This window comes from Carassius auratus, chromosome 20, assembly GCF_003368295.1.
Source record: "Carassius auratus strain Wakin chromosome 20, ASM336829v1, whole genome shotgun sequence".
Lineage (NCBI taxonomy): Eukaryota > Metazoa > Chordata > Actinopteri > Cypriniformes > Cyprinidae > Carassius > Carassius auratus.
In genome coordinates this window covers 8,643,644-8,656,918 of record NC_039262.1, presented here as the reverse complement: position 1 = coordinate 8,656,918, position 13,275 = coordinate 8,643,644, and the positions used below count along the sequence as shown (strand labels likewise).

The 13,275-nt window shown below is 37.3% G+C and overlaps 2 protein-coding genes across 2 annotated transcripts; both read right to left on the bottom strand.

The window, feature by feature from the left end:
• Nucleotides 1-82: 82 nt before the first annotated feature.
• Nucleotides 83-8,454, bottom strand: kif25 (kinesin family member 25). The gene is made up of 15 exons (XM_026195170.1): nucleotides 8,155-8,454; nucleotides 7,323-7,388; nucleotides 6,383-6,508; nucleotides 6,137-6,278; nucleotides 4,455-4,558; nucleotides 4,156-4,241; nucleotides 3,899-3,938; nucleotides 3,735-3,802; nucleotides 3,557-3,631; nucleotides 3,294-3,437; nucleotides 3,012-3,188; nucleotides 2,271-2,425; nucleotides 1,572-1,784; nucleotides 1,220-1,375; nucleotides 83-705 (listed from the first exon to the last, which is right to left on the bottom strand). Exons 1-15 carry the CDS (start codon nucleotides 8,221-8,223, stop codon nucleotides 554-556), a joined length of 1,773 nt encoding a protein of 590 aa, XP_026050955.1. The 5' UTR covers nucleotides 8,224-8,454; the 3' UTR covers nucleotides 83-553.
• A 471-nt stretch (nucleotides 8,455-8,925) lies between these two features.
• acat2 (acetyl-CoA acetyltransferase 2) lies at nucleotides 8,926-13,247 on the bottom strand. The gene is made up of 9 exons (XM_026290850.1): nucleotides 13,097-13,247; nucleotides 12,228-12,362; nucleotides 11,934-12,115; nucleotides 11,739-11,856; nucleotides 11,517-11,660; nucleotides 10,740-10,862; nucleotides 10,495-10,649; nucleotides 10,140-10,250; nucleotides 8,926-9,805 (listed from the first exon to the last, which is right to left on the bottom strand). Exons 1-9 carry the CDS (start codon nucleotides 13,143-13,145, stop codon nucleotides 9,635-9,637), a joined length of 1,188 nt encoding a protein of 395 aa, XP_026146635.1. The 5' UTR covers nucleotides 13,146-13,247; the 3' UTR covers nucleotides 8,926-9,634.
• Between the last annotated feature and the right edge of the window lie 28 nt (nucleotides 13,248-13,275).

The following is a 13,275-nucleotide window of genomic DNA, read 5'->3' as shown; positions in this document are numbered from 1 at the left end:
GACCCAGCAACTCTACACTAACAATTACATCAGTGTCCTTTGCGACAATGGGAAAAATATTTGAAAGAAAATAGCGGATGTACATGATTAACTGTACGCTTTATTAAATCTAAAGCATTTTTGAACATCCATAAATAGTGATACATTGGAAAGGCGTTAAATTACTTTACAATAAATAAGGTCAATAGAGTCAGGTTGCAAACAGTATTACATAAAAGCCATACATTTTTCATCACCATATCAATACTTTAGTACAAACTAATGGTTAATTGCAGAAAGATATAATCTGAAATATTCCACTCACACTAGACACAAAAACCTGTAAACATTTTGTCAGAGTAAGATTCCACAGTGTGCAAGAGATTGTTTGTAACTTGTCCAAAAAATGTCAATATTGAATAAAGCATTAACTATGATATCAATATACATTTAACCCTAAAGTGTTCTTACAAAGCACTGCAACTTTCAACATGACCTGAGCACCATAAACCTGTGACCAAAATTATTTCAAATAAAAACACACAAGCTGCTATCTAATGGATCTCCCTGTTGGTTATTTCCTCTTCAGAGCCGTGTTTTTCCTTCGTGGGGGCTCTCTCTGAACCTGTCGGGCTCGGGCACCGAACCCCAGGGACTGAAGAGATTCAGTGAGGAAGCGCTGAGTGGGAGATACGCACAGCATTATCAGAAGCTTGGCATCCCCTCCTGTGGACAGGAAAAGACGTCAAAAGGATGGTCAGGTAATGCTTGGGAGGGAAGAATGTAGGTAGGCTTGTCTATGACAGTTTTACAGTGGCATGTTGAAACCTAACTGGCTGAACAGGTTTTAACTGTGGTTCAAATAAAAGCAAAGGAAACTCATGCACCATATACAAGGAACAGATATTACAAAATCTTTATTCAGAAGCCAATGATTGCAAAAAGTATGCATGAAGTTCTTAATTTATTTAACAGGGGCAAAGGAACATATGGCATAATTAAAACATTTGGAGAGAAATAATAATAATATACATAAATCATTATATTTACCTGACAGTATTTGTATCATTTTCAAAATAAGTTGTCCTATTATAAATGACATATGCAAAATACATGCATGTAAAAAACTTCTGGCTTGTCTTTAAACACATTTTCTGGAGAAACGGATGAAGACAGATTTTTGAGACAGGATAGGGAACAAGTGTAAAATAATGGTGTTTCACAGTAGATCTGCTCTCACCTATGGCGTCCTGTAGTAGATGTGTTAGTTTGCTGTTGCGGTAGGGTACGTGAGGTCGTCTCTCAGCTAGAGCTCCCAGAACATCAGACAAAGCCGAGAGACTGCGGTTTATACAGGAGCTTTCCCACAGTGCGGCACCGGTCACACCTGACATCCCTAAACACATCCCAAAACATCAGCGCTGAAGCACTATACACATCTTCATTTACTTGCAATGCTTGAATAAAATCTGACCTGAGATTTAACACTCTTATAAACCTCATGACTGAATATGGTTATTGTGTTTTATTTGATTGTAAAATGGTTCTCATGATGTCTTTGACAGACTAAGCACAATATTTCATCCTCTTACCTGCACACTCACTCCCAGCCAGGTCCACCAACTGCAGCTTGGTTTTGATAGGGGGCTGTGTGATGCTGGGCCGGGGGGAGGGGCAGGGGGAGTGGCACGGTGAGGAGGCGGGGCTAGATGAGCGTGAGGAAGCGGCCCGGCGGCAGCGTGGGCTCCACCACTCCTTCTGAGACACATGCTGGACGTCCTGTCTGGCATTCTGCAGACGACGAGCTGCAACACGCATAAATTATGACTTTTTTTTTTTTTAAGTTATTAGCTCTTTTAACTTCAGGGCAGGACCACAGAAATCATATTGAGCATTTTGATTTGTCAAATTCCATTTTTTTTATAGAATTATACGTCTTCTGCCCATATGTCTGTGATGCTACACACCTGAATCCAATAACAACCTTTAAAAGGTCTTTCAGTGCTATCTTGAGAAACCTTTAAAATGAGCATTGGTTGGGCTCTCTTTTTAAAGAAGCAAGAAAGTAGTTAAGTTTGTGTGTGTGAAGATAACTAATCCAGTGGGTGTGTGAGAAAATGGGGCTGTTTGAATGATTGTTTGTGTGTTCGTCTTCAGATAATATGTTCGGTCTCACTTAACAGCCATAACCACATGTGTTGTGCAGATAGCGTATGGCTTAAGGGACAAATACTGCTTCAAAACCTATGAGTTGGGGACAGGCACTCTTGAATAAACACTGTATATCATACCTAGAGCCAGTGCATCTGGGCTTTTGGAGGTGACTGTGAGAGTGACGATGAAATGAGATCTGGAGGAGTCCATGTGCACCAGGGTGGGACTGTGAGATCTTAGTTTTAACACAGAATTGATCAGCTGCATTACCTCTGCAGAGCTCCGCACCAACCTGACACACACACATACACATGCAAGCCAAGTCAAACACATGCAAACCCGTGACAGTCATGTGTGCATGCAGCAAATGCTCAAAGTACAATGAAAAAGGTCAAACAAAAAATAAATGCTGATTGTAAACGTACAGTAAATGCAACCCACACATGCATAAATGCACCCAAAAATATATCTATATATATATAAATATCTACAGTACCAAAACGGTTTGATTAAATATCACACACAAAAGGAAGCAAAATGTTAATATCAACAACAATATATATGGAAAGCATACTTCTCTTCCCTGTACTTTGTGTTAAACTAAATGAAAAAAATATATATTTGTATTTAACTATAATAACCCTGCAGTGAACAACTGTATATTTATAACTTAGCTTAATAAAGGTTTTAGAAAAATGTTGTTAGTTTATCATTCCTAATGCATTAATGTTAACAAACTGAAACCTTGAAAACTGATATGATTATAGTTAGTGGCACTTTATTATTTGCACTGACCATTGTATTTAGTAAAACTGTTCAAATACAATAAGTTTAAATGTGGGATATGTTGTATCTTCATGCTGACTGCTGTGACTCACTCATATGTAAGGCAGGGCACCTCACTAGTGCCTGTGCTGGTGGTGATGACCTCTCTCTTTACTCCAACTGTCGCCCCATCTTCATCTCTGGCCAGCAGGTCCAGAACTTCATTATTATAGACCTCCACCACTGACATCTCCACCGTATGACTGTCCGCTGGCTTCTCAGAGATCAGCCTGCAACATTTATCAGTACAGACAGACTTGATGTTGAGATATTGTAGATAAGAGAAACGTGTAGTGATTTTAGCTGTGCTCTGAGAGAAGTGAGCCGAGGTTTACTTGAATAGCTCATTGGCTGCTTTTGGAATGATGCCCTGTTGAGAGTCCTGCACTGCAGCTGTGGGATCCTCGGACCGGGAGCCAATCATTGTGTGTGTCTTTCCACTGCCTGTCTGGCCATATGCCATGATACATACATTATACCTGAAATCAAAGAAATCTTTTTGTATATAAATATTATATACTTACTAATTTCATCACAGTATATTCCCTAAAAGTAAAAGTGAATATTTAAACTTGGTTGTATTAAATAGGACACTTACCCATCAAGTAGAGATGTTAAAAGAGGTTTCACCTCATCAAACACAGTCTCTTGACTGTCTTCTGGACCATGTACTCTGCAAATCATAAAAAATACAAATAAATCACAGACACATGCTACAATATCCACCACCAAAGCTCCCATCTTAAATTTTTACATTTTATGCAGTGTCTAAATACCTCTCAAACTCAAATATTTTGGTCATTGCAGGACTTGAGGTTTTGGCGCCATTCACAAAAACTGAGTCCTGAAAAACACAGTTGGTCATAGAGTGTAGGCTGTAATACTTGGCCGTTACAATTTTATAGATCCCATAAACACTACAAACAATCAATTCACTCACATCATTGATCGCCTGCACTACTGCTTCACATGATGAAGATCTTAAAAAGGAACATGAGTTTTAGTACACCTACAAGACATACAGCACTCCCAAAGCAAGTGATTTCTGTAAGAAACATTTCATTTGATTTAACTTACAATTTAATTATTAATTTACTAAATTAGATTGAATTTCAAGTTTGTAAATTAACAATTTTTAGTAATTAAATATGCATTAATCTACCACTATTCATTCAATATGTATTTAGATTACATTACCCGTTGGTTGCGGGTGATCCTGGAATGTGATCAAAGTGTAGAACTGGACGCACCCTGCAGTGAACTCTGATATTCCCCCTCAGCTCCTACAAAGAGAAATGTGTTTTATTGTTAGTTTAACTGAATCATCCTGAATGCTTAGTCATTTTTAAGGATAAGTCAGGTTAAAAACTGGTCTAAAATTATGAAATATTCAGGGTTCAAAAATTTCATATCCAATGTACTACCTACATCTAAATGGCAAAATGTTAAATCTATAGATACAGTAAGAACAATAAATCAGAGAACCACATACGTACAATCAGGGTGTTGTGGAGCAGCCTCCTCCTTGCCCGCTCCTCTCTGCACCTCTCCTTCTCTGCCTGTAAAGAACTTTCAAGTGTGGTCACCTGAAACCGGAGCTCTGCAGAAAACAAAAGGGGGAAAAAAATCCTCACAACTATCTGTGTACATAAACATATGAATGCACAAAGCAGTGTAGGATCAATTGAATTGACATGTGGTGTTCCTATGGCTCAGTGGTAGAGCATTGTGTTAGCAACGCAAAAGGGTGTGGGTTTAGTTCCCAGTGAACACACATACTGATAAAAGCAAAAAATTTACAGACTGAATGCACTGTTAGTCACTTTGGATAATGTATAAATCAAACATATAGAAACCACTTTACCATGGGACATTGCAGTCAAAAGGTTTAATGATTTGACTATAGAAAAAAGTGAAGTGATTGGGCAATGTTGTTGGAAACCTAAGAAAAAAAAATAGAGAAAATACTTGATAAAACCAAAACAAACCACATTTTACAATATGAAACATTGTGTAAATTGCTTTTTCTTTTTTCTACAGTAACACTGTCCAGTAGCTACAGTACACCAAAAAAAACAACAACAACAAAAAAAGCATTTTGAGCTCATAATCTTTTTAGGATCCTAAAGCATGTCTGCATTTTGTCCACAAGTAGGCATAAAAAGGGACAAACTGGTGCAAATGTACAGACTTATTACAAACTAAACAACAAAGTTTGGAAGTCCAAATTTAGACACTTTTTGAAACTAAATTATCTTTAAGCCACTCCGTTCTAGTAACCGCTTAGAACAGTAAATCGAAGGTTACCTACATCTTCGTAAACACTAATGGTCAGAAAAAAAGGTGACTATATTAAATAAAAACCCAACATTTAGTAGTAACAAACTACTAAAGATACTCAAAAGATGCTGGTGAATAAATCTTTGGTTGCACTTATTATTTTTGAATGTTTACAATCACAAACTAATCTGTGACTGGTTTAATTAATTCTAGGTTTATATACTTTATTCATTCAAACACAATGTTTGTAATTGTTGATAGTTGATAGTGAATTAAATGCGTGTCAACATGTAAATGCAAAGAAGTTAATATTAAATTAATTCCACCAAACATCACTGGAAACATTAATGGTAGTGATCAATACAATATCAAAAGCCAAACTTATATAACGACAGTGGAAAAACACCAACAAACATCACCATGTCCTGTAATCTTTGGATGTAGGCTTTAAAGCTTTTTGTAAGGAAGATTTTTTTCATTTGCAATTTGAGATACAGCAACTAGGGAGTTTTATAATACAGCTATATAAATGACAAGGGATAAGATCCACAGGCCCTGCGGGAGGCTTTCACCATGGTGTGCAGGTGGCACACAGGACACATAACCTCACTGTCCCTGCTGACAGAAGCTTTTCCTGGAGGAGAGGCTGGGGGTGGGGAAGTGTGGATAATCTCTGAACACTGCACCACATACCTACTGTCACAACACGGCTGAAGGAGACAGACGGGGAAGAATGAAGGGAATGAGAGCAGAAGATTAAATAGAAGAGGAGATGGAGGTTCAGAGTTGAGGTTCATAATCCAGGCCATCAGGTGACCTCGTCATTTGATTGAATATAAATGTATATGCACGTAATTAATGAATGAACTGATATAATGGTATTTGAGTTCACACTCACTCTGAAGGTCATCACTTTGGAAATCCTGAACAGCATTTCTGGCCGTGCCCACACATTCAAACAGCTGCTTGCTTTGTTCCTCCAGCTCTTTTGCAAACCCCACGTAGATGGCAAAAACATCCCTCAAGTCCTGTTTCAGCATCTGAGAGCAACACGGAGCACACGATGATGCTGGATTCGCAAAACATTGCATTTCAAAGCATTTGTTATGTAGGACTTGTTTGGAAGCAGTATTTTTGGCATCACCTGAACTTCAGACAGAAGTTTGGAGAGAGCTGCGTGTGTGGACTTCTGCACCTTTCTCTGCTGCTGATGTTTCTGTCTCTGGACATGGATTTTCTCCTCTCTCTCATGGCGGAGTTTACCCAGACACTTGAAAAGGTTAAGGAAAGGTCAATGGGAAGCAAATACAAACTGATCAGAGCATTTACATTTTTAAATTTACGTTTTTTCACCTTACAAAAAACATTGTGGAGATGGTAATTCTATGGTATTTTGATACCCACTACCATTAAAGTCTGGAGTCTAAGATTTGTTATTATTATTTTTAAAGGCTGTATTTATTCAATCAAAAATACTAAGAACAGTGATATTGTGAAACATTATTACAAATTCAAATGACCTTTTTTTCCTATTTTAATATATATTTAAAAATCTATTTAATTCTTGTCATGAAAAAAAAGCTCAAACATATTTTAATATGCTGATTTTGAAAACAGTTCATAATATTTCTTGGGGAGCCTGATGAACATAAAGCTCAGAAGAACAGCATTTATTAGAAATAGAAAGATTTTGTAAGCAAACATGTGGACTCATTTTTGATTGCTCTAATTTATCTAACTGAATAAAATTATGAATTTCTTTAAAAAAAAAAATATTTAATCATAACACAAAAAGATACCATGGTTTAAATTGCACTCAATCTACTCCAGAAATTACCATAATATTTTCATAATATTTTTGTACTTGGCTCTCCAATCAAAGGTATATTTCTGGTCTGGATTTCATACACAGATATTAAGCACGTGAGTAAATTAGGTGAGACTGGCGAGCACCTGTCGCCTGTCTGCAAGCCACTTATCTTGCAGTGAAACCATCTGGCAGGTCATACTCTTAACTGCGGCGGAGGGTCGAACCCTATTAGTGGAGTTTGATGCATTTCACACAGTATTTACGTCAGTCATACCTCAGCGAGTCTCAAATGAAGGAGAGCATTCTCTGTTTCCAACTCCAAAATACGCTCCTCTTTACTCTGAAAGGTGAAAGAAAGAGAGGGCCTTATTCTTACATTTAAGTATGTAACTTACTATACAGAATAGATGTAATAGTAGTACTAAAGTACAAAGTATTTTTTAAATAAAATGACAAAATTCAACTGATCATCAGTAATCCTCTAGTGTACCTGACACACCTATGGCTGTCTTAAAATCATAGTGAGTTGCCTACCTAGACAACACATCTGGGCACTGTAGGTCGTTCAAATGATCCTACAAAACACACTAGGGTGTCTGTCCTAGGTCAGCAGCTCTCTAGATTTTGAGACACAGCCATCCCTTAAGAAAACACTAACATTTATGGCGGATATACCATGAAACACTGATGGTATGGGATGATAACACTTTATAGGCCTATAGACCATTGGAATGGATTATTACCCTATTCATATACCAAGGTAATTACATAGTATTCGAAAGCACCCCAAAGAATATCATATTGCCAAGTAATCTACTGCATAATAATAGTGCTTTTTTTTGTGTGTGGGTGGCTTCACACAAAAACAAAACGAATATGGAGGTCATAGGCCTAGAGGTCTAGTAACTTTTATAATATAAAAGAATATAAATAAGAATATAGATATTTCTAAAATGATTGTCGGCTCAAACAAATAATATAGCAATAAATCATAACGACGGTAGACATGTCTGTAAATCAAATGCAATGAAAGCGACACAAACAGATTAGGTTATTTACCAGCACACCTGTTCTTTGATATTCCGACAATATTAGAGGAAACTCACCCGTAGTTTGTGCTCTAGAAGATGGACTTGATGTGCAAAAATCTGGTCTCGATTGATAAAGAGCGGCATTTTGAATGAGAGTTATAACTGAACGTTAAATGAAGAATTTATTGTTCAGTAGACACAGTACATGATGAGCTCGTGCGTGGTTTCTCAGAGGTTTAATCCGATTATCTGACTGCGCACACTAGCCAATTTGGCGTCGTCCTGTTCGGTGTTTTCTGATCTATATTTAACATTTCATATAGTCTGTCGTTGCTTTGAGTACAATGTGATCCTGTCTGTGCATTTATTAACAATATGGGCGTTGTGTGTGCATTTTGACTGGTTTAAAACTATTTAGACTTCATGACAACAATCACACTTGTACTACACACTGATCTGAGACGGAGATTCAACAGGCCGATGAAGAGACAGTCATCAGCGCCATTGAGATTTGGCGCCCTCTACTGGTTACTTTGTAAATTGTCTCTCACAGTAAGGTGACGAGGTAATATGAGACGTATAAAGTTGATTGTCCTCATAGACGTTTAATATTCGGTTTACAACTAATGTAAACTGATTTAAACAGCTGTTAACTGCAACATTTCATGAGGTTAATATATATTTTACTGAACATCTAAAAAACAAAAAACTATCATGAATGACAAAATGCTGTGATTTGCTAAATAACTATGTTATTTAATATTAGAAATAAATGCAAAAAGCACAGTAGCAATGATAGGTTAAAAAGTGGCCTAATTGATCTGCATTCACTGAAGGACACAGGGCTCTCCATTAAATTCTTTATTAAGCAGTGAGATTAAGAGTACAACACAGGCTAAATATGTAAACAGCTTTTCCCCTGAGGTATAAATTAAAATTGGGAGAGAGTATTAAAAGCAGGCTATTGGAAGCACAGAGGATAGAGGCTAATTTTCCCTTTTTGGCACATTTGACATTTTCGAAGGCAGTTTCTATTGCACAGTGTAGACATGTCTTATCTAAGTACTAGGTCCAATTTACAATCTGCTGCAAACTGATCGACTCCTATCAACTGACTGATTAAAAGACAATGCAGCATGATTTTCATAACCATCCGGTTATTGTTAATATGCTTGTGGCCAGACCCAGTTTTAATAGCAATAAAAGCTCTACTACAAGAGTAAATCAGCAACCATAGACGTAACGCAGAAAAGGAATGTCTTAAAAGCTGGTAAACAATCAGTCCTCTTTATGTCCCATAAAAGACTGAAGGGAATACATTAGTGTTAAGTGAAAATGCCTCAGATACACTGTGTATGATGATACATCAGATCATTTCAACCAGAATTGGCCATTTGTGAATTTAACTACAGGTTGCCCTTCCTTTACAATAAATACAAGTACTGACTTGAGTATGTACTTGCTTTAGTCTCATCATAGACTGTTTCGATTTTGAAGGCCTGATTAAAGCACGATACAGTGGAAGTAATTTGTTCATATCAGCAGTTTTCAGCGCTTATTCTCTCTCTACACACATGGCAATACCCATTCCACCTCCTATACACAATGAAGCGATCCCTTTCCGTCCCCCTTTCCTCTGAAGCGCATGAAGCAGGGTCACCAAAACTCTACAGCCAGACATACCGAGGGGATGTCCGAGAGAGATCGCCCCTCCACACACATTCACCTGAAGGAAGAGAGAGACAAATGAAGCGGTAAATTAACTATAAACTAAAAGAATGGAAAAAATGAGACCTATATAAGTTGTCTTTCTATAAATATTACTATTATATTTTTCAGCTTGGGCAAAGAGGCTATTTTATTCATTTCCATGTAGCTCTCTGGTCACTGATAGGGTAAGTGAACAAAGATCAAGGCAGATGGACCTCAAATATTTGCAATGATATTTCAATCTTGTTACTGTGGTACAGAAATCGTTGGGTAACTGTGTCAAAATAATATTGTGTAAAGCTTTATGAAGCATGAAGAAAAGTATTTATAAAGTGGAAGAAATAACACACCTTTTCAGGGTTTAGACCGAGCTCCTTTACCACTGCAATGGACTGAGCAGCAAACGCTTCATTTATCTCAAACAGATCGACCTCATCCAGCTTCCATCCGGCTTTATCAGCCTGGTTAGAAAGTATATACAATTCACTTTCAAAGTTATGGAATCATTATTGCATTAATTTATTAATTAAAATGTTTATTATTATTTATTATTATTATTATATTATGAACCCAATTGTAACTCTGGGGTTTTATTGGATTATATCAGTCCCCTGACTGCTATTTCAGGATAAGCACTGATTAGAAGAATTCATTCTTCATTCATGTGGATGGATTAGGCTCTGTGATGACTCAACAGATACTCACAGCTTTTCTAATGGCTAGAATTGGCCCTGTGCCCATGACTGAAGGCTCAAGGCCTGCCTGAGCCCAGGACGTGATGCGTGCCATTGGTTTTAAGCCCCGCCTCTGGGCCTCTGATTGGCTCATGAGAACAGTAGCTGCAGCTCCATCATTTATGCCTATTAAACAAAAACCAGTGTGTGGGGGGTCATTTTTGTCTCTATGCAGTGAAAAACTCATAATTGAGTGTTAAAGATGTCACCATTTACCTGATGCATTGCCAGCGGTCACTGTACCAGAGCCATCCTTCACAAAGCAAGGCTTCAGTTTGGACATAGCATCAATATTACTGCCATGCCGTGGAAACTCATCAGCTTTGACCTCGACTGGACCTGATATGGTAAAAAAGGGTTTATTTGAATTTATATTCAGTCTCGTCACAGATTAAGAAAATTATTTTAGCAGTAAACAAAACTGCCTTGACTGAATAAGGCACACTACTGTTCAACAGATTCAGGTGTGTAAAAGGTTTTTTGAAAGGAATATTTTTTTTTTTCAGCAAGGATGCAGGATGATCAAAAGTGACAGTAAAGACTTTTACATTATTATAAGAATAATAAATATTATAAAGGAACGCTTTTCTTATAAATGTATATTTAAAGAGTCCTGAATTTTTTTAAATGGTTTTCACAAAAATATTAAGCACTGTTTTCAACATTGATACTATGAAATGTAGAATAATTTCTGAACAATCATGAAATAACAATATTAATGGGTTTACTGTATTTTTTTACAAAATGAATGCAGCTTTGTGACCATATGAGATGCATTTCAGAAAAAGTAAAAAAAAAAAAAAAAGTAAAAAATTCCAATTATATATATATATATATATATATATATATATATATATATATATATATATATATATATCAACCCCAAACCTTTGAAAGATAGTGTTTAAATAATTATTGAGATGCTAAAAAATTTAATAATTTATATATGTTGGAAAAATAAAATCATATTTCTGAATACAGCGAGCCTCTTACCTTTCCTAGAGGGAACAGTAACTGGCACAATCTCCTGGTCAAAATCTCCAGCCTTCTGAGCTGCTTCAGTTCTGTTCTGTGACGTCACGGCAAACTGGTCCTGAGCCTGACGGGACACCCCCCACTGCTTGGCCACATTCTCAGCTAACACAGACACAGGACCAAAATTAGATCAGTTGTGAAGCACACAATAAATGTAGGCCGTCTGTTTTAGGAAATTACCTGTGACTCCCATGTGGTAATTGTGAAAGGCGTCTGTGAGTCCATCGGTCAGTATGGAGTCCTGCAAAGTAGAATCTCCCATCTTCACCCCTGACCTCATCTGCACTATATGAGGAGCCTGACAGACAAAGTGCTGCATGGTTATCATCACTTTTTACTTAAAGATAACAGAAGTGCTCCTTCCAGCTGTCTTACCCGACTCATGCTCTCCATGCCTCCTGCTACTACTATAGTGGATTCTTTAGTCATGATGGACTGAGCACCAAGACACACAGCCTTCAGGCCAGATCCACAGACCATCTGACAGCTCCATGCTGGCACAGAGTATGGGATGCCAGCAGCAACACTTGCCTGCCGGGCAGGATTCTGCCCATGACCTTAAATACATGTAGGAGAAGATTACCTATCCACAAGTAAACTACTCTCATTGAAGAGTATTGTATTTATATGGTGGTGAGTGGGCGAAGTATATTACATGAGGTGCTATACCTGCAGTGAGGACATGACCCATGATGACCTCAGAGACTTCTTCTGGCTTTACATTGGCTCTCTTTAGCACATCTTTAATGACTAATGTCCCCAAATCATTGAGAGCTACACTACTAAGAGCTCCATTGAATGATCCTGTCAATAAAAAAAGATTGATACTCTTGTTTAAGCTAAATAATATAATTTATGGAAGAAAGCAAAAGATAAATCAAGTCATAGTGCCAATATACTGACTTATGCTTTTCACCATGTCAAAATCATAAAGAGCAGAAAAAGAAAGTTTTAACGCCATTTCCAGTTTATTAAAGCTGTTGGTTTTTTTTTTTTTTCATTTAAATACTGGTATTATTTTTATGAATAAAAGTTAAGATAAGCATTATAGCATAATTTACTAAATGCTCAGAATGATAAAAAACAGATAAATACACATGTATATAAGAATTTATATATGAATGATCAAGTTTTAAGCAATGGTTTATCTGGATGATCAATCAATAAGATTTCTCCTGGCCATGGCGTTAGAATAAATGAACCAATCAGAGCACGAGAACACTGGTGAGAAAGCCGAGCAACCAATCAGAGAAACGTTACGTTTCTTCTGCACCATAGGGAGACTGCACACTACTGCCGTATAGCTCAAGCATTAGCCAATTAAAATAAACAAGACACATACTTTAACGATATGCAACCAAAGCAAACAGACTAACTTTCATCAGCTTCATCTTAATAACTCAGGAGTTAGTGACAAGGAGAATTTTTCTTTGTATAATCTGTCGTCAATCTGCCACATGATGCCCTGCCGTTTGTAGCTAACGTTACAAAGTGCTCCGCATCGTGTGGAAAATATCATTATGCTATTTTGAGTTTACCTATAGGAGTCCTTGCGGCAGAAACGATAACAATCGCATCCGTGTTCATGTTTGCAGTAAAGCTGGCAGGTCCTCGTTATGTTTCCGGAAGGCTGGCTCTATCTATATGCATGTTGCTTCGAGGAGCCTCCCAGTCTGATTCATTTGACAAGACAAGACCAGGAAATGCATTGGTTTTA